We start from the raw sequence: 22476 nt of genomic DNA on the forward strand, positions 1-22476 counted from the left end.
AAAATGCTGACACAGCCTCCACTAGAGCCCTGGAGTGGGAAGCATATAAGGTGGTAATCAGAGGCATCAAGCTGCGCACCAACATTGGTCCACTCACATCGGTAGAAAATGATTTACGCCAGTCTGAGACTAAGTTGAGGAGACTTGAAGAATCAGCTACCTGTGACCTCTCATATCAGGGACCACCCTTCAGCTATGATAGGTGAGCACGCTGAACTCATTAAATGCCTGTGCCGTCTTGACGCAAAGGCCTATGTGGCTCGTACACATGAAAAGGGAGACAGACCAGGCTGATTGTTGGCCCAAACCATACATCCTCAAAACGCTGTGCCCTGCATCCATACTCTCGGAGGGAGACTGCTCAGTTTGTAAATAAAAGAGTTCATAAGAAGATCCAGTCTAAACCATCTTGCCTCCTCAGCTGATACTGATGTTTATAGAGTGGAAGGGATGAATGGATGCAATTTGATAGTTGAGTGCAAATGTTCACAGATAAAGTGAACCAGACAAAGGCCTTTTCTCTCACTTCAGCTGAGATCCCAGAAAAGTCATTGCAGTCGATGCTAATAAATGCTCCTTGGAAGCCTTACAATATCAGCACATGCTTGATAGGCGTCACAAGCAGGGAGTAGTAATTCCATGATACTCAGTAGAGCAACTTTTATTTTGAGGTGGTGGTGGAACTAACTACACTTGAAGTGTGTAGGTAATTAGTTGGTAATGGCAAAGAGGTAGTCAGGTAGAGATGTAGTCTGATACTGAGACACACACTAATGACAGGTAGTCAATGTATAGAGGCATAAGTTCCCTGAATTCACTTTACACTGAAAGATCAGTAGAATACCATGACAAATATTTAACAAAAGTCACTTGCAAGACGAAAGAAGCATCCTTACAAAGAAACAACTCAATAATTAGAATGGATTGTAAACCATGTATGGTATATGGGTAGCTAAAGATAAGTGCTGGATGAATGAAGCATTCCCATTCAAGCAAATTGAAAGTCCCCTAAACAAATGTAAAAATAGCCACTGATGAAAAGTCAACCAGCTATCTTTAAACAACAATTGCATGTGAAAATTGTACTAGGTTTAAATGAGACAGGCGCATGAACAAAAATGACGTCCAATTGAATCACAACAGCAATTTAAATAAACCAAAGAAGTGTCATGGACCTCAAAGTTGAAATAATAATAGGTTTATAAATGATCTAATTCAGTTATATACATTTGTGGCATGGAAAGTGAATATATATTTGAGGTTTAACTCCACAATTGCATGACTATGGAGATGGAAGGCTGCTGAAAACATAAGTGCCTCTAGTGTGGCACTAAACTGCCAAATGCAATTATACAACTAATTGAGTAAAATATACAAAGAGAAGCAATAAAGCACTTTGAAGTACTTTTATTAAACATGCACAACAAAACACTATGGAAATAAATTACAAATATATAAAGTGAGGTAGATGAAAATACCTTTGGTGACACCGTCATGACACTTTAGACTCCTAGTGGGCCCTGAACCCTGTAACCACAATTCCCTGCCACTGTACTAGATGCAATAATAATAGGTTTATAAATGAACTAATTCAGTTATATACATTTGTGGCATGGAAAGTGAATATATATTTGAGGTTTAACTCCACAATTGCATGACTATGGAGATGGAAGGCTGCTGAAAACATAAGTGCCTCAAGTGTGGCACTAAACTGCCAAATGCAATTATACAACTAATTGAGTAAAATATACAAAGAGAAGCAATAAAGCACTTTGAAGTACTTTTATTAAACATGCACAACTAAACACTATGGAAATAAATTACAAATATATAAAGTGAGGTAGATGAAAATACCTTTGGTGACACCGTCATGACACTTTAGACTCCTAGTGGGCCCTGAACCCTGTAACCATAATTCCCTGCCACTGTACTAGATGCAATACCACAATATAAAAGAGTGTCATTATGAATAAGGCAAGCCTACTGGCTTTGTCAGGGTATCACCACATTAATAAAAACAGAGAAGATGTTATATTTCACCACTGTAACACTACAGAAATCAATGAGGACAGAACCAATAAGCAATACATGTTATAACACACCATTGTAGTCAATAGGGATAGTACACACTTCTAATAACATTTATTATACTGTAACACCTTTCCTTGTCAACTGTCCACAATGTTTATAAAGTATGGAATTCAATAACGTGTCCTAGCATATTTCATTTTTAGGTCTCGCCTAGCGACGGAGCGCAAAGCGCTGTCGCTAGTGATATCTATTGTTGCCGACTTGAGTTCGGAAGGTGGACAGGACATGTGCACTTTCCCCAGACAGCTGATGTGCACGCTCACGGCGTCTCTTTTCTGGCGATGTGAGCTTGCGGCCAGACAGCAGATGTACACGCTCACAGCGTCTCACACGCACCGCGCACGCCGTCTCTTCTCACAGCCGGACAGCAGTTGTGCACACTCACGGCGTCTGTTCCGTCTTGTTTAATTCTACTACGGAGGCTGTTCTGCACTCCATGCCGACTTGTGCCCCAGTCCAGCCTCTTGGGTTACGTGTGCTTCAGGACCCGTAATACTGCTTACAAGCAGCGCTGTGGGTTACGATCAGTGTATGTGTGCCAGATCCTGTATCTTGGTTTAAGAGCGCTGGAGGACCCGCGCACCTGACTACAAGCACTGGTGTGTGCCCCGATCCAGCCTCCCTGTGGCTCTGACAACTGAGACGCGCTGGGTGTGCACTCTCATGAAGCAGCACAAGCCAGATGACTGTGTGCCTCAACCCCAGCACGAGAAGCCTCACTGCGACGTCCACGCCCCCCTCAGCTAGTCTGCAGGAGAGGGACAACGTACAGCAATGCTGGCCCTGTGACTAAGGACCGCCGACACCGCACCGGACCCTTGCAAATTCAGTAGACGCGGGCGAGCCCTGACCTTGTAGCGTCTTGCTCCAGCTCTGTGGGCACATGTAGAAGTACTTTGGTGATTACCTGGGATTGGAGCAGACCTTGTAGTAATGCAGCACTCACTGCAGCCTACTGCGCTGAATCCCTCCCGATTTCAAATCCCCAGTGGGACCATAAATGCCATAGTAGAAGCGCACAGGCTTCAAGACGGCAGCATCACACGTAGCTTGCAAATGCTTGTTGTTGGTTTCTGTTACCTCCCGAGTGTTGAATAGGTGTTGTGAACGAAATGTGTTAACCCAGGAGAAGAGAAGATCGTGCATTAGTCGCCTACCCAACAATGATTTGCTAGCAGCACCAGCCTTGAAACTTGTCCACAAGCATACATGCCAATAGACCTGATTCATGCGGGAGACTCGCGATTTTTTACGCGAAAAATCGGGTTTTTTTGGGCTGTCTCCCGCCTGAAATTGCCCCTGCTTCAATAGAAGTCAGAGAGAGAAACACATTCTCCCGATCATTTTTTTAATAATATCAAACTTTCCCCTCCTAAAATGTTGGCATGTATGCCACTCGCAGAATTGGTATGGCCATAAGGCTGTGGGAGTTTCCTTAAAGCACACCCTTTTACTTAGAGGGGTGGTTATAGAGGGCTATATTATGCCAGCCCATGGAGTCCACTTCTCGGCCCCCTCTTGCAGGCCCATGAATGGAGTCTGTGAGATGACTGCCATTTTGCTAAAGCACCACCTCTTGAAAGATTTACATTATTGCAATTGCACCAAAAATACAAGCATTTGCAATGCAACCAGTCTCGCATTTACGCGAGTTTCAGCTATTGGCATTGTAAATGACAATACCTTTTATTTATCTTTTGGTTTTTGAAACATAAATAAAACATATTGTCATTTACAATGCCAATAGCTTAAACTCACGTAAATGCGAGACCTATTGCATTGCAAATGCTTGTTACTATGCTGCTACTGCAGCTTTGGGACCAACCGCGATCCCTGCACTCCAGAGCCTCTGTACAAAATGACAAACTCCAGAGCCTCTGTACAACAGTACAAGCTACAGGAATGCTTCAAATGATGGAAATAATTTCTCAGAATCCGTGATTCAATCCCATGGGAGACATAGGTTAGCTTTTCATAAAACATCCTGATGGTGCGGATGCTGAACTTCCTGTATTACCCCAAAAATGCTTTACAAACACTAGTGGTGCCCCTGTGCATGATGAACAACTCCGATTTAGAAAGCCCACGCAGGGGTTTCTGTGGTGCTCCTTTGCCCTTAGGGTCTATGCAGAATGAGCGGCTTCTCTGCTCTTTCAAAATGCCATTTCCCTTTTTAATGCCACCTCACACCACTTGGCTTTTTATGACTTCTGGGTGCCCGATCCCACCTGGAAGACTTACAGGCATTTGTGCTCATTGGTGGCAGTCGGGCCCAATACCAGCAAAGGCCCTGCCGGCTGACTTCGCACCTTCTTGGGCTGGGGCAGGGGCCAGCAACAGTCATCCCTATTCCGGCCTCGGGCAGAAGCAAGCCCTTTGTCTTCAGCTCCCGTCTGGATGTGGGAGCAGCAGTGCCTTCTCCTGCCCATGGCCGAGGCAGGGTGCTGGAGCACCCCATACATGGGCAAGAGGGTAATCATTTACTTCCTCTTTTGTCCTAAGGGGATGGTGTCCCCGGGACTCCTTGGATTGTGTCAGGCCCCAGACGAATTGCCACATGCTTCATTCTCCACCATCTTCCCTCACCTAGGACCTGGCTTTATTTCGTGCTCCACAGGGCGGATGTTACTGGTCCTGGGCATGTTTGACGCCTGGTTGCCAGCTCTAGCATCCAGCAGTGTTTTCTACAGGGCTCCTGATCTTGATAAGGCTGCATCTGGTGAGCAGCATAGTTTGATGGTTCCCTGCACAGACCAGTCCTCTGACAGTCTCCTGGTGCCCTCTCCAGCTTGCAGGGGCATCTTGTGCAGCCAAAAAGCTGAATACCCTCCCTGTTGGACTACCCAGGCCCCATGACTTTGGCCGTCGTGCAGTGCACATGTTTGACAGTGAAGTGAACGGTAACCATCCTGATGAGTTCACCCAACTGCAGGACCTGTCCACAGAAGTCTTAGTGGAACTCTTCAGGGTACCGTAGCAGGTCCAATTCCCAAACTATTTCTCAGGGGACACAAAAGAGCCAGCACCACTGGCCCTGGAGAGTCTCTGCGCCACTGGCCTTGAAGAGACCCAGTCTGGTCCTGAGGGTCAACTGGAGTTAAAGTCCTTTAGTCCAGTCAAGCTAGTCATTCTTTTGTTGTATTCGTAGTGGTAGTCGCACCCAGGTCCAGTGTCTTCTCATCCGTCTCTCCCTTATGTTGGGGTTTTTAAGTGGAGGTGGAAAGGTATAAAGGCCAGGCACCCCTGAACAATCCTAGTGTGCCACATCAACACTCCACCTCTGTCCTAACAGCATTCTGGGATATTCCAACATGGCAACTCCAAACTGTCTGTGGAAAGAGCTTCCATGAGAGCCTCAGCTCTGCCCCTAGCTGAAACAGCTGCCTGATTTTCTTCACAACAAAAATTCAAAGATGAGCCCCACCTGTGTTGGAGTCCAGTGGCCTGGCCCTCCTCCTTTATTTCTTTGGGTATAGGCTGTCCAGACCAGGTGCAATGCGATGACCTAATTAACAGAGCAGATTTCTTCCCCATCCCTTCCTTTCCTAGAAACTGGGTAAAGCACGGATAAGGCTTGGAAAGGCAGGCCTTTGATCAGCCTTCTGGACAGCTGAGTAATTAACTTGCCCAGTAAGGAGGACAAAGCCTTGGAAACCGAATATGAGTTGAGCCACGGAAACATGACAAATCTTAAAATGTCATTAGGAGTGTAGGAATTACGTAAGGGACTGTGGATCTACATGTGGGATGCATGTTTACTTCTAGATTAATAGCTCGCTGGACGCTGTAGGTTTAAGTAGCATAAAACTATACTTTGGTGCTGATTTAGCTTATAATGTGTAATTCTGTTAAGCACCACAGATTTTTACTAAGCTCTACAGACCTTCCGTGTGAATGCCCACTCACATTATAAGGTCTACCCCAGGCCAGTATCAATCATTGAAAGGTCCCTTCTGCTACAGGCTACCTCTGTGCAGATACTGAACAAGATGGCAGTCTAACACATGCAGCAGGCACACAAGCGTGTTCTCATGTAACCAGCACAAGAGCCCCTTAGGCTAGCTCTGCAGCAGCAACTTCATCTTAAAAGGCGATCACTGGCAGTTAGCACTCTCAGTCCATTTACTATGAATTTATCTGGAGTGAGACTCAGGTGGTGAGGCTCAAAATAGGGTGGTCAAAAGCGAAACAACCAGGGTGAATAAGTGGCTGGAATTCAGTTTGCTACATCAACTGAAATTAATATATAAATTAAATTAACAGGGCATTTTAGTTTCTTTATTGGTTGTTTGTATCACTTTATTATTACAAAATATAACTGCTGTTGGACACTAGAGCTGAGTATTAATGGCAAAATGAGGGATAGTATAGGTTTGTAAAGCCCAAGATCATATGCTTCATACGTCTTTAACCATCAAAGTATATTCTCATGATTAGCAGTCTCAGCAGTAGGTTGATAACAAGATCTAATAGCCAGCAGCCAAGGCCAAGTGAGAGGGCCCAGGCAGATGCAACAGATATGAAGAGGTGATCCAACCAAGCATCTGGCGGATAGACAAACTAAGACCCCATGTCCTTTATCTAGGCCCTTCAGGAAGCCAGGCCATCTCTCCTTCTAGGAGAATGGATATCTCGTAAGCAGCCCCAGAAGACCAGGCCATCTTGTTGGTGGCACCAGCAGTTTAAACAATCAGACCAGGTAGCTTGAGGTGTAGCTTCCACAATTAACTCCGACATTTAATCCTCCTGCTTCCATAGACCCTCCATTCATGGAGCATATTAGTCAATTCTAATTACTTCCTGGGAGAAGATTTATAGTGTTAGAAGCCTAATCCTCTTTCAGTACCACGACTTGGGCTCCAAACAAGTAGAAATTCGGTAAGGGATGCTATATCTGGTTTCTTTTCTGCAAATGGCCAGGGGCACTCCTTAGCAAGGGAGAATATTGACAAGTAGTCATGTAATCTACAAAATGAGGCCTCTCACCTTGCCCAAGGGCTATGTGATAGGCATGGGCCAAGTTGGGTCTTGTGGAGCAGAATGAAAGAGATAAGGAGAAGGAACTTGGCAAATTGACTCTAGCAGCGATGCATGAATATGGGGGAGAGAACGAATGTGTTCCAGCAGGTCTGAGCTCGTCAAGACTTGCAGTGAACTCAAAAGGAGACCCAAGTATGGGGAATGGCCACAGGAAGTGTTGAAGTGCTTTTTATCATTAAAAGGACTGATTGGAGCGTGAAACACAGATGGCATACCTGGCCAATGGCAACAAGAGTGTATATTTAATCCATATAGAGCACAACAAGAATCACAAATGGGTCCCCAAATGCGACAGAACATAAATCATATGGCACAGAACAGAACGGCACAGTCAGTAGCCCCAGCTCAACTGGCCTAAGTGTAAACATGCAGAATAAAAGGCAATTCTATGGAAACTTACATTCAGCACCAATGATGAAGCAAAATATACAGAATAAAATGCAGAATTTTCAACAGAATTCTTGTTTTCTACAAAACACTTTAGTAAATAGCAACAATTTCCCACAAATTGCTGCAACACTGGGAGTGCCTACTGGACAGAGTCAGAGACATGATGGTGTCTGAGGAGGATTGTGTCGTGCAGTCTTAGAGGTAGCCTAGAGAGGCCCATTTGTGGTGAGGTGAATGGCCACCCAGTGTCTTTTCTGATTGCTACAGTTGTTACCTGATGCATGTTTAGGTCGATGGTGGTTCCCAACCTATAACTCTTGGGAAAAGAAGTTCAAGTTGTAGGTATATCCAATAAACAGATTACTAATACGGTGTCTGCAAACATACCAATAAAAATTGGGTCAACTGAAAATGATCATCAGATCATAATAAGTGACATGAGTCCGATTAATTTGTTGGGTCGTGATCTGCTGTGAAAAAATGATCTAGATTGCACACTAGATGGTGTAGCACTACAGACACAAGATGACAATTCTGATATCAACCTAATATCACTTGTCAAGAGTGAATTTGTTCCCAGTTCTCACAAAAGAGGACTTGCCCCCTAATTTAAGAAACACGATGAAAGAGAACGTTTTAGTTTTCACAGGTAAAGAGATGACATTAATAAAAAAGTGAAGAACCAGCACAGATCATAGCAAAAGTAAATGCGGTTCGTCCTCCTACTCCTCAGTACAAGCCTCCTCGTGAAGCGGAAGAGGAACTGGCATTGGTCATTGAGAAGATGATTGAGCAAGGCATTTTAAGAGAAGTGTTACGAAGACCTTGCAGCTCCCCGATTATAGGTTTTAAAAAAAAATGAATAGTAAATGGCACATGGTACAAGACCTGAGCAAAATTAATATTACTGTAGTCACATGTTGTCCCATGTGACTGAATCCAGTTGTCATTTTGTTCCAAATTCCTGCGAGTGCTGAGTGGTTTAATATCATAGATTTGCATCAAGGATTTTCCTCTGTTCCTCTTCATGAGGCTAGCCAGTATCTGTTTGTGTTCCTATTTTTAAATAGGTCTGGAGTTGAAAACCATTGGGCTATACAGACAGTCCGAGACAGAAAGAGGTCTGGTAGGTTAATATACCTGCTTTATTCATCGTAACGATTACGAAAGGAAAAACTTCACCCGAACCCTAATGCCACATCGTACAATTTTTATAAATGATTACATCAATCTACTACCCCTAAGAGCGGCACTATGACTATTTAACAGGCCACTACACTGAACTAGCACTCACCACACTTTCTACCTTGGTCCTGAAGAAGCGCACAGGATCTCCCCCTGAGACCAATATATTGCGTAAAACATGTCAACCTTTCACATGTCCATAAGGGACGTTACACTTCTCTAGCTACCGGGGGCCATTATCACCCTCAAGTAGCACAACCTCTTGTTTTTTATTGATGGCAGAGGGGTTATTCCTAATTAAACCTACTACTCCCCCCTCCAGCCATCTTTTAATACTGCACAGGACACCACTCCGACTCAGACCCGCACACACCTTTACGGCTTTATCACTCAAAAGATCTCCTAAAAAGTGACCCTTCGGGGGACACGTAGGGATATGCAGCGCTGGCCCAACGAGGAGCCCTCCCCAATTATGAAGCATGACATCCTTCGGGGTGTGTGAGGGTACCAAGACAAGGGCCTTGGCATTATATTAAGAGAATGACTTTCTTCCCCTCTTTCTATCATAATTTTCGTAGGAAGTGTGACACCCATACAACACATCTACTTTCCAGGAGCACAAGTCACTGGACCTAGATCCAGCTCCTTGTCCTCCCTCCTCCATTTTTTGTGTTATACAGACAGTCCATCAATATTCTCCCAAATTCTGCAGAAAGATTTAGAGAGTTTACAACTGCCCTGCAGTTCAGTGCTGGTGCAATTTATAGATGATCTGATTGTTGCAGCAAAACCAAAAGAAGCTTGTGAGCTGGATACAATTGACCTGCTGAAACATCTAGCAGAAAATGGTCATAAAGTGTCCCAGACAAAACTGCAAGATTGCCAAAAAGAGGTTATTCACTGGGGTCGCAAAATTGAAAAAAGGAGTAAGAAAAGTGTCTACAGAACGCGTATCTGTGATCCTGAAAATTAATTCAACAAAGACTCATAAGAATTGAAGATGTTTTTGGGAATGGATGTCTACTGTTGTCAATGGATTCCAAACCTTTCCTTGATTGCAAAGCCTTTACAGAAGTTTACTCACTGTTATGTGAGTGATGGGTACCATGGAACAACAAATGCATGAATGCCTTCCTCGAGCTAGGACATAGCCTCTGTACTGCTCCTGCTCTTGGAATACTTACTATGAAAAATATTTTTATTTATTCTGTTATGAAAGAGAAGGGAGCTCACTTTCAGTACTTACTCAGCAACATGGGGGAGCAAAGTGACCAGTAGCCTATTTTTTTCTACATTAGATCCAGTAGCCACCGCACTTCTAGGCTACCTGAGGTGCATTGCCACAACCTGTCTTGCTATTCAACAGAGTGAAGTGATTGTGATGGATTAGACACTTATTGCGTTATTCCCTCATTCATTTGAGATTTAGCTGACTCGAACATAGCATCTGACAAGTACTTGCCTGACAAAGTATGAGCATATTATTCTGGCAGATGAGGACATTACCCCAAATTACCTGTTTATGATGAGTCTCTGGGACCCACAATGAGATGAACGTTAGTTTTCTAACATATTATACTGCAAGCACATGCCAGAATAATTAAAAAGAAACCCTGTCTATCATGCTTGCATGAAAATGTAATTTGTTTTTAGTAAATTTGAAATTGTGCGCTTTTTAAAAAAAAAAATGCACAGCACCTGCAAGCAGGAAGGTGTACATAAAAGAGATATAGAAAACATTTCTAATTGTAATGCTTATCACAAGAAATTCTTATCAGCACAAAGAAAAGGTTCTATTGGCTTTGTATTACCGTAACCAGAATAAATAGTTTCGGCACACAATGAGGACTAAAAAATAAAAAAGACAAAAGAATAGTATTAGAAATGGAGGTCTTTAGTTGGCAATGGTTTGCACCTTTTCCCAAGTAGGAACCCTTGCTTCTAGCTAGGGTAAGGGAGTAACGCCCTTAGACAACCTCCTGCTCACCCACTTGGTAGCTTGCCATGGGCAGTCAGGCTTATCTCCAAGGCAGTGTGTAAAGCATTTGTGCACACATACAGTAACAAAATGAAAAGACTTCAAATGGAAACCCCACCAGTCTAGAACAAGCATTGACATAGCCAATAGGTCTCGCCTTTGAGACCTTATAAGTATTTTGCCATGCAGCACGCATGTATAATTAATATATGAATACTATATATAAATGAAAAATTATGGAGCAGACACAAGCCGCACTCCTTCCCCAAGCGAACGCCCGCTGAACTCTCTGAAAGTTTCGCATCGCATTCATACAACCAACCATCATTAACAGAGTGGCATGAGCTTGTTTCAAAGCGATTCTAGTGACCTAAACAAAGAGCAAAATCCGAGGTGTAGAGATTAAAACTATAACCGAGTAGCAGAGGTCTACTCAATTTCTAGCTTAATATAGCAGGGTTCACCGCAGCTCGCTTCAGATCCTCCCCAGGGAAAAGAGAAAGCGTCAGAATTCTCCCCTTTGTTCATTAGCCTTGATTAATGCTTATTCACGGGAAATGACTTGCACACTAGGAGCTAGACCTTACCAAATAGTGAAGTGATGCCCTCTGTATTCTCAATTATACATTATTTCTACATTCTAGTTTCTGACTGCACAAGGCTCCCTGCTGCAGAAACTGCAAGTGGCACTGCTGCCACCTGCCACTGTGGGATGCAGAGCACAAGCCTCGTCACTCGTGGGATTGGATTCTTCTGTCCTTTAAGACAAGGGTGACTTGGGCGGGGCCCAGGGCCCCTTCAGATTTATCAGACATCCTGTTCAGGACTAGCACGATTTTCTCCACACATGCCATTCTGGGCCCACGGACTCTACAGTCCCCTGCCTCTTTGTGTGCATACCAACGCTCGGGAAAAATACAGGCCATTTGTGTGAGTGTCTGGTGAACTCAAATCCACCAGCCACCCTTTTAATGTATCTAACAAACACTTCCAGGTTATGGCTGCTTCCTTCTTACCCGTTATCAATCAGTAACTGGGATGAAGGCGCGGCCCGAGGACGGGCTGAAACAATCATCGACTTGCACATCATTTTGGGCTGCGCTAGATAAATATTGTTGTTTGTAAAATGGATCGCTTATTATATGAATGAATCATAATGTATATAATATGTCATAACAAGATACAATACATCATGCTTCTTGCACTTGGATGCCACACGGCTACAGTCAGACACCACTGCCTTAAGTCAAGTAATTGTGTGCGGTTTTTGTTCACTTAAAGAACCACAAAGGCGAGATAATAGGTGACGAATTTCAGTTTTGGTTTGAAGAGTTAAAGTACCAGTTTGAACTGAATGTAACATATCGTGCTTTGATCTCGGCTCCTACTTAGCTCTCAAAACTCTATTGTTCCATTTTATTTCACTGGCGACCGCTGCATGTTTACAACAAATACTGCTCAAAGTGCATGTGAGCAAACCTGAAATCTCTATTCACTGCTTCTGCTCCTTCTAAATCTGCACTGATAGAGAAAAACGACGACAAGTAGCAGAACGCAAAGAATCATCAGAACTGGGTGAAACACTCATCACTGGAACAAGCCACCTTGAGATGGCTCCCTTACAGTAAAAGAAAGAAAAAAAAAATCATCGTTTGGAATACTCTACGATAGCAGTTTCTGGTAAGATTAGTACTCTTTACCTCTCGGTGGAGACACAAAACAAGCGCTCGCCATGACGTTTTCGTTTGCCTTTTTCTGCCGTCCCACTTGGATGGCCTCGCCTGCTAAAAGGTTTCTTATCTTTATGGGGCCATGTGTTTGGTCCCATAAGGATAAGAAACCGTTCGCGACGCACGAAAGGCAGACGAGCCCGTCCAAATGAGACGGCCCAAAAAGCAGAACGAAAACGTCACTACCAGCTCTTTTCCAATGGCTGGCCACCGTTTAGCATAAACGGTGACGCCGGCCAATGGAAAAGAGGGGCGGGGCTTAATGCCTGTTACTGAAAATACCTCAAAACATTCAAAATTGCCAGCGAGACTGCGCATGTGCGCAGCCTACGCCAGCGAGACCTATCAATAGGCACTTTTTATCTAAACAAAAGAAGGCCAAAACGACAAAAATCCACCATGCATATGTCAAGATATCATCAAAAACAGGTTATTCATACAAATAAAGCTTGTAGCAACAAACAGTTCCACCTGGGGCTATTACGACGTCGAGATGGAAAACAATGTCACACAGAAGCCAAGAACAGTACCTTGGCAAACGAGGAAAACAAAGACGGTGCATGGCATCGGGGAGGTGATGCGTCGTTGGTGTCGGGCGGCATCGGTTCCTTACAACCACAGTGGAGGTGAGGCATCAGTTCCTTACGACCACAGGGTAGATGAGGTGTTGGTTCCTTGCTACGAGGCTGGGGAGGTGAGGCGTCAGTTCCTTAGTGTTGCTGGAGAGGTGAGGCATCAGTTCCTTGCAACGATGCGGGGTCGAGGGATTCTGGAGGTCACCCACGTCGGGTATCAGCTCCGCGATGATGAAGCACAAGCATCGGTGAGGTCGTGGCTGGGGTGCGAGTCAGGCAGTGTGCCATGAGCGTCACGAGTGGTGTCCTCGGCTCCGGTGCAGACAGCGGCCTCGGTGATGGCGTCAGTCGATACGGTACTGCGTCGGCAGGTGTCGGGCTGGGGTGCAAGTCCGGCGGTGCATTCTGCACTTCACGAGCCATGCCTACTGCTTTGTTGCAGGTCGCGGCATCGCTCGCCGGTGTCCGTGTTGCTTTTTCCATCTGTGGCAGCTGAAACTGCAGTTCCAGGTGCAGGAGAACAGAGGAAATGAAGTCTTTGTGTCCCTGTGACTTCAGAACAGGAGGCAAGCCCTTTGAGATCTTCTTCAAGCAGGATACACAGCACAGTTCAGTCTTTGCCGTCTCCTTGGCAAAAGCAGGCATTGCAGGCCAATCCATAAAAGCATCCACACAGCAATGGGGCAGTGCTCCTCCTTACAGCTTCTCCAGCTCTTCTCCTTGGCAGAGGTTCCTCTTGAGTCCAGAAGTATTCTAAAATTCTGGGGTTTAAGGTCCACTACTTATACCCCATTTTGTTTTTGTTCTTCTTTGTGCCAGTGTCTCTGAGCCCAGTCCAAACCAGTTATGTCATCACTGGTGCAGTATGACCACAGGGGGTGGAGACAGCATTGTGCAAGGGGGACAGGACCTATTCAGGTGCAAGGAAAACTCCTACCACTACTCTAAATGCAGCCATGGTCTATTCAGTTCAGCTCTGAGTCATCCAAGAAGGTCCAGGTCCACCTCAACCCCCCCCCCCCCCGTGGCTGTCTACAGTGAATGCACATCCCCAGTCCCTTTCACTCCAAAACCAGACAGTCAATCCACAAACAGGCAGAGGCACACAGAATGGTTAAACCAGAAAATGCCCACTTTCTAAAAGTGGCATTTTCAAACACACAATTTAAAAACCATCTTCACTAAAAGAGTGTTATTAACTTCTGAGTTCAGAGAGCCTAAATTGCATTCCTCTATCTTGTCCGAAAGGGAAGTTATACGTGTAAAATGTTACAAAGTAGCTCCCATGTTAACCTATTAGGCAGATAGCCTTTCAATAGTGAAAAACTAAATTGAGAGTATTTCAATTTCAGGACATGTCACACACACCAGTGCATGTCCTACCTGTCACATACACTGCACCCTGCCTATGGGGGTACTTTGGGCATACTTGTTGGGTGCCTTACATGTAAGAAAGGGAAGGGTAGGGCCTGGCAAGTGGGTGCACTTTCCAGGTTGACATGGCAGTTTTAAAACTACATGCAGACACTGCTGTGGCAGGTCTGAGTTACCTTTACAGGGCTACTTATGTGAGTGGCACAATCAGTTTGTCTTGAGTGAATATGTTAATTTCAGGATGATCGGGAGGATGTTTGTTTCATTCTGTGACAGATTTAGGAAAATGAAAACCAGATAGCAGAGGCTGTCCATTGGCAGAAATAAGCAAAAATACATTTGGATCTCAAAAAAGAATTTCAATCCAGAGAAGCATAAAGTTGACCAACTTGTACCAGAAACTACACATAGTACCATCTGGCAAGGGTGATGGACGCAGAAATGTAACTCTTGGATAGAGACCCAGTTTCCGCGAACATCAGCTCTTGTGTATTCGGCTCCACCGCTCCGCACAGCAACATGTGTATTTGTAAAGCGCCCGTTCACCTAGGGCATCTTAGCACTGAATACCAGATGCTTATTTTACCCAACTCAATGATACTCATTTTATTAACCTCAGAAGGATGAAAGGATGATTGGACCTGCCGGGAGTGAAACCTGTGCCCATGAGGTCAAACAGTGGATGCATTAGCCCACTAAGCCACCAGACCCAGCTAAGCCACCAGACCCACCTTCATAAGAACCTATGTTACTCTAAATCCCTGTAAATGATCCTGAAAAGTATACTAGAGCTTATGCCCTTAGTTACGAGCTCTCTTACCTTCCACAAAGGTCCAATGTATAAAGAGAAACACAATAAAATATACATATGACTTGCATCCTTTTACCTTCAAGAGTGGACTTTCTTCTTGGATTGAGCTCAGTGAATAAGCACCGGGCAATGATCGATGTCGTTATCTTCAAGGTCGATAGACGTGGAGTTGAGAACAGTAAATCTATACTTACTGATACATACTTACTTTCATGACATGGTGGATGTTCTGAATACAATATTTTGGTAGGATGATATGGAAAACTTAGTAATTTGTTAAAACACCCTAAAAATTCATGTGGATTTTCATGCGCTTCCAAGGACTATCTCTGCAAAAAGACTGCATTTACCAGCAAAGTCTTATCTTTATGTGTGTTCTTAGCATGCTGCAGGCCCTTTGTGACAATACCCTACCCGCCGTTTTCTCATGTCCATGCCCCTACGTCTACAATAGAAGAAAATCTGCCATGTCAAGGTCATAAGTTTCATCTGCGACCGTGAATGTGTACAGATCCCAATTCTGTGAATCAGGATCAGGCATTCACCTCCTCAAATGCCACTTTTTGTGCATTCAAGTTCAACTTTGATGCTCAAAAAACATTGTGAATTGGTCCTGCAGAGACTGACCCATTGCAAAAAGGTTAAGAATGCACATCAAGTTCACATCAGCATGCTCAACTGTCAGAAACATAGGGTAGTAATGACTTTTCAGCTTTTTAAATGTGCATTAGAGTTTTGTTCATGATTCATGAAACAGTGGCCTAAAAGGGGAGAATGTTAGTATTTAAAGCAAAGCGGTCACCTTTACTGGCATATCTATGGTGTGAGTATCTATCTTCATCGTCTTCTACCGCGTAATATCCCGATCCTAAAACAAAAACAAAGAGAAAAACTGCAAATAGGAGGAAATGAAACACCAACATACATAGACAACTGATTTGCCTTGCAAAAGTCATGCAGGTGATATTAATTGTGAAAGCAATAATCATCAAAAAGCAGTGAAGAATGGCAAGCTTCCGGTGGACACCAGTCATTGTGCCCAGCATGCGGCATTTTAATGCGGTAGGCGTTTTCTTTTAAACAACATTTCTCGTTTGTTTAAAAAGAAGATTTGTATGCACTCACTGTTTCAATGTGAAATGCATGCACGTCTTTTGCAAGCTGACAAAGCTGTCTGGCAGAGCAGTTGACAGATTATGATAAACTCCTTGAAACTGGGGTTGGATTGTGAGACTCACCGTGATTGCTGGTGAAAAAGGTACAATGCTGTGTGTAAAATCTTTGCAGTAACTAGACTAGTGCATGCCGTACCCTGCAGCAGGTGGCAAGCAGTGACCCCCCCCACACACACACACACAACTACAATAAGGTAAATCTGAATGAAATGGGGGACAGTGAGGATTGATCACACCATTGAGTGAGAGAGGAAAACATTTAAATAATGTATATCAAAATCATTTTCTCTCCACTGTACTAAATTACAAAGAAGACGAAGACGTAGTGTCATCGAAATTCATCGACTCCCATTATCCTAATATTCTTTATCTGTGCCTTGGAATAAAGGTATCTATCAACTGCACATCAAACAGGCAAGGTCAAGTGGAACACTTAGGGGCCGATTACGACTTTGGCGGTGCGGGAGTGGGGCGGCACGTCACAGCCCTGCTACTTCACCGCCGAAGTCGATTGCCCGTTTCCCGCCAGAATAGGAGTTTTCTCCTGGTCTGGCAGACAGTCCTTTGCTGTTCCCACAGTGGTGCCTTTGAACAAGACAACGCAATAGGAATGCCAAAGCAAGTTCCTGCACGGCATGGACTGTTTAGTTAATGCCATGCAGAAACTGGGCATGCATGCACACAGGGGTCCCAACATGTGCCTCTCTGCATGCATCCCAGTGGTCAAGGGCAACAGGGGGCCTCGGTTTCCCCAATCCCAGCCTTTTTAAGGCAGGCTCACCAGCTTGAAAAGGCTGGCAGTGGGAAAACTCAGAATATGCTTGGCGGTGCCGCAAGGGCACCAGCAAGCATATTGCTGCCCCAAACTGCTGCGTCACCTCCAGGTAACGCAGTTCTTTGGCAATTGCGGTGGTCCCAAATAGGTAAGACCGCCGTACTTGTAATATGGCAGTCGGATCACAGGTGAGGTGGTTCCCGACTGCCACCACACTTCCACCACGGGTTTGGCGGTCCGACAGTCAATGAAGATGAAATGTAACATACAGCTCTCCCAAGAAGGGGCATGCAGAAAGTACGTATTTTAAGAAGAACCTCAAACCAAACATTAGAAATAGGAATGTTTTTGATAAATCCAAAAGGTTGCAATGTTTACATATAAAAACAATGTCTTGAACATTATACCAGTTTGTCGTCATTTATGAGAACCACCATCAACATTAAAGAAAAACTACACCACAGGGCAAACAATAGAAAACCCTCCCTTCATTCCATCTAGACCTTTCTACTATGTCCGACTAGACATGCACTGGTGATAAGGTATCTGGGTATCTGACTCAGTCCCAAATCATTGGTTGTCTTTTTGTGAAGCAGACCATACATTATGGAACAATAAAATACAGGGCTACTGGAAATATCCGCCAACAGAGGAACACATTTTGCTGCATTATACAGTAGTGGTGATTGACTAAATTATGAAGTAAGAAAAGATAATTTATGAAGCATAATGCAACACATCCGGTGGCTGGATTAATTGGGTCTTGTCATTTGTATAATAATAGTGCCGGATTAAGGAACAATCATTTTTTATTGACATTGGTAAATTATGCAGCATACGGTAGAGTGTTTGCCGACTGTGGAAAAATCATAATTCTGCAGATAACACCACAGCTGTAGAATCCCATACTTCCAGTGGCCCTGATATGTTACTAGCACACCACAGACCACACTACCCAGTGTCAATCCCCTGTGTTCAGCAGCATCACCTCTCCATTTCTACAGATCTCTCAAGTCTCGTGACAACCTCTTGCTTTATTCAGACTTTGGTTTCGGTTTTATGCACATGATGGCCACCTCTAATTCTGTCACTCTGGCAGGATAACCACAACCAACGTTTGGAAACTGAGCTACTTCTAAGGCAAAGAAAGTACTTTAACAAACGTACTCCCTGGTAGAAAGTTATAGTTAATGGAAAACAACTCAACATTCAGGTGGAAGTTAAAAGGAAATACTTTTCTGATTAGATTCTGTAACTGGTGGCTTCGGTAAACAATCCTGTCTGCATAATCCACTTTTACTTTGTGTCTTGATGAAGCCCTCCCTACCCACAGTACACATCACCACTAATACTCGAGTCAGATTGAGCAATAGGACAGACTAATACAACTCATATTCCATCAGATTCACCAAGAAGTTTAAAACATCACTAACCTTAGAAAATCCACCACAAGCTTACTTTTGTGGGAACCAAATGAGTGTCTTCATACTATATAAATGCAAAAAAAAAAAAAAAAATTCCTTCTTCTATCCCTCCGCAATCCTTCTAAATACAAATAACTTATTAATATCCACCACTCAAATTACTTTCATATTTCACTATACTAATTCAACACTAATCCTTTTTGGGTCCCGGAGTAGCGTGCTACTCGCCGAAAATAGCGCTTCAACACCCCATCAGGTGTAAAAAGCGCTATATAAATGCAAACCTTTTTCCCTCTTCTATCCCTCTGCGATCCTTCTGAATCCAAATAACTGACTAACCTATCCACCACTCAAATTACTTTCACATTTCACTACACTAATTCAACACTAATCCTTTGTGGGTTCTGGAATAGCGTGCTACTCGCCGAAAAAGTGCCTCGACGCCTTGTCAGGGGTAGTAAGTGCTATATAAATGCAATTACAATACTAGCTCTATCTTCGGCCCAACATCACTGGCCTTTTGTTACAGGGCCCAAGAGGGCCAAGTGGAATTCAAACTTCCATACTGAGTCCTGGGCCAATTCATGGGAAACAAACTCATGGAACATTAACAACACTATATAATTCCCTGAAAAGTGCACTCTAGCACAATCTAAAATTAAAAAAATTCCCCTCTGAAGACATATTTTCATCTCTGGGTTCTATGAAGTAACACCAACTTTCATAACATCCTGGTGAATAAGACAACCTGCAGACTTTCAAGAAAAACACAGAAAACGTATTTACAGTAGCTCAATAGTGCTTCACTAGTATTTTAATGACAGCATTTTGGGAGTCCCTAGCTTTTGGATACCTATGAGTTTTTAACTAGGCCCTTCCCAAAGTCATTTATCACGCTATGTTATCTTCCAAGTCCTGACGTTACAGTAGAGCCCGGGATGAGATGCACACCAAGATGAGAAGTGGTCCAAGCTGACTGTGAAAAAATTAAGATAAACACCAGTGAGTGTTAATTTCCAGATGATGCCTGTGCTCCAGATGAAAGCCATCCAGTTAATTTCCTTTGCTTCGTGTCAACTCTCGTGCACATGTGCCAGCTTGGAAAGATAGTGATGCTCTATTTTTGTAGATCTCTTTCGGGGTTTAAAAAAATCCTCCATCAATAGGTTTTCTATGACAATCCACCAACACTAGGCTTCCCTGTAAAAGTTCAGACAATGGTCTGCATCTTTAAGCCTGCGACTATGAGAAGACCGCACTGGGATACACCTGGGAGTTTTCTGGGGCAAAACAAACTTTATTATCAAATGCTATCTCCACACAGTATCTGTTAATAGTAGAGAGAAGGGGGAAATTATTGGAGGAACCCCACAGCAAAGTAGGTTTCTTGTAAACAGGTGTATGCCATTTGTACCTAGTATGATCACCAAAAATATATTGGCCGAATCAATAGCTTACCCAGAGCCCTGGCTTAGACTGAGATGAGGTTTATCAGCTTGCATCTGTATTGTCAGTTCATATTTGCCATCTGATATAGAGAAACCTTATCTCAATTCACCCTAAGTGCTGACAAATCTAATCAAATTAGAATGATTTCAACAAAATTCACTGCAGAAATTAATAATTACTATTTCTTAGATGGAGAAAGCCAGGTGGATGCACGGGGTTTAGCTGGGTTTTACACCACTGGACAGCTATGTTTAGTAGTGTATTTTTGAGGTGCAGAACAGCACTTTGTTCCACTGATGTTGATTCACAAAAGTGCTAGGGGACACTATGCACCCTTTGACTTCACAGGGTCAGCAACTGGTACTGTCCAAGAGCCTCATATATGCTGCTGAATAACAAGGGTACGAACAAGTGGAAACAAATGTCAAACTTATAAGATGACTCGTTGTGAGGCGATTGGCTATTGCAATGTGATTTCAACAAGTTACCCCAAGTATTTGACTGACAGACTTCAGAGATCACAAACGCAAGCTACCAAGATGTGCCTAAATCTTGTTAAGTCCAGGCCGGCTCTTAAAGCACTCCACTGGCTTCCAGGCCCTGCAGACATGGCACTCAAGTCACTTGGAATCCTCCACAAAGCCTACTGGAGAAAGAGGCCTGGCATACTCACAGCAATGTCCTCTCATTATTTCCCCTCAAGGAACATTTGGTTGGCAAAACCTAACAACAGAATCTTTGCCTCCCCCTTTAACCAGCAAAAACAGGGAGGGTGATCCTTGAGAGTGTTGAGTGCAAAGCTTTGGAATGCCCTTGACTGCAAACCCAGAGCTGAATCTAACTACCTCTACCTTCATAAATCTCCTCACTCGAGGCTTCTTCCCAGAATCTCTAACGATAGGCCAGTTTCTGCCACCCCTAAAGAAACCTATATTAGACCCTGAACACCACGCCAACTACAGGCCCATCAATCACCTATCCTTCATTGGCAAGATAACTGAAAAACTAATTTGTGCTGAACTCTAAAATCACATCAGTGCTAACCATCACCTTCAGGAGCAGCAGAGACCACTTCCTCAAACATCATAGACAACGCCATCCTGATCACAGATGAACGTATGAAGATAGGCGCTGCCTCCTGATATTACTGGCTACAATACACTCAACCTTTCAACCCTCAGCCACACTCTGGAGTCTCAAATAGGAGGAGCACCAGCCAAGGACACTGATAATGAATCCCAGCTATCCCATCAACACCATTAGTTCACATGATGCCTCCAGGACCAAAATGCTCCCTAACTGCGGCAAAGTCCTCCAAGGTTTCTTACTGTCTCCCCTCATATTCAACCTTTACATGGAGCTACCTTGGGGCTCTACGCATAGATGACAGAACCAAAATTCACCAATATGCCAACAATATACAACTCGCCCTGAAAGTCTCCTATGCGCCAGACATCCAACACCACAAACGGTGCCTACACCTCATCCAGACCTAAATGTCCAGCACCTACCAGAACCTGAACTCAGCAAAGACAGAATTCTTATTATTTGCCAAGAACAATCAACAGCATATAGGACAAATCTGATTCAATAACATGTACCCCAATGGCCTCGATCCTCAGCTTTCACCGAATTCCAAGTCACTTGGATTCACCATGGACACCAACCTCACAATTGGATGCCAAAAAAACAAAGATGGTCTCATAACAGCTCTCTTGTCTAAAGAAAGTGAATCCATTTCTTCCATAAAGCAACTTTAGAACTGCTGTTCAAATCCTTGTATTCTCGCATGTGAATGGTGTCAATGTCCTACCAGAGTCCACACTGGCACTTCAAACTGGCATCCGGGACGCCAAAGCATGTCTCTTCAGTACCAGAAGAAATATGATAATATTATCAACATCCTGAAGGAAGTTCCTTAGCATCCCTTGCCAGCCTCCACCATTTTCAGAACAAGCTGCATCATTTACCACGTTAGCATAACCAGCACCTTACCGATGTACGGACATGCTCATCATACTGAATACTGAATACTGAAATATTTATAGAGCGCACGAATGCCGAGGCGTCTTGGCGCTATAGAGACATTGAGAGCGGTGGAAGCGGATCTCAATTGGAAGAAAAGAGCCAGGTCTTTAATGCTTTTCTGAAACATTGTTTGGATTTTTGTGAGCGCAGGTGAGAGGGCAGAGAATTCCATAATCTAGAGGCCTGGTGCGAAAAGGACCTGCCACCCCACCGCGCTCTTCTAATTTTTGGATGGCATATCAGATCATGATTGGCTGATCTTAGCGTACGCGATGGTACATAGCGAGGAAGAAGTTTGGACAAGTCATCTGATCCTGTACCATATAAGGATTTATGTACCAGGCAGAGAGCCTTGAATTGTATTCTGGCTCTAACTGGGAGCCAATGAAGTTCCCTGATGGCTTTTGACGTTGGATGACGGTAGGGCAGGTTGAGCAGAACCCTAGCGGCG

General features: G+C 43.9%; 1 protein-coding gene across 2 annotated transcripts in view; it reads right to left on the minus strand.

Annotated features, from left to right (window-relative positions):
• Positions 1–22476, minus strand: part of SRPX (sushi repeat containing protein X-linked) — a 458279-nt gene that overhangs the window by 237282 nt on the left and 198521 nt on the right. The window contains exon 2 of one of the 2 annotated variants that reach the window (XM_085622912.1): positions 15977–16042. The exons of the other annotated variant lie outside the window; for it this stretch is intronic. Coding sequence (XP_085479038.1) covers positions 15977–16042 — 66 coding nt within the window. The remainder of the gene's footprint in view (positions 1–15976; positions 16043–22476) is intronic. 2 annotated transcript variants of the gene reach the window in all.

This window comes from Triturus cristatus, chromosome 8, assembly GCF_964204655.1.
Source record: "Triturus cristatus chromosome 8, aTriCri1.1, whole genome shotgun sequence".
Taxonomy (NCBI): domain Eukaryota; kingdom Metazoa; phylum Chordata; class Amphibia; order Caudata; family Salamandridae; genus Triturus; species Triturus cristatus.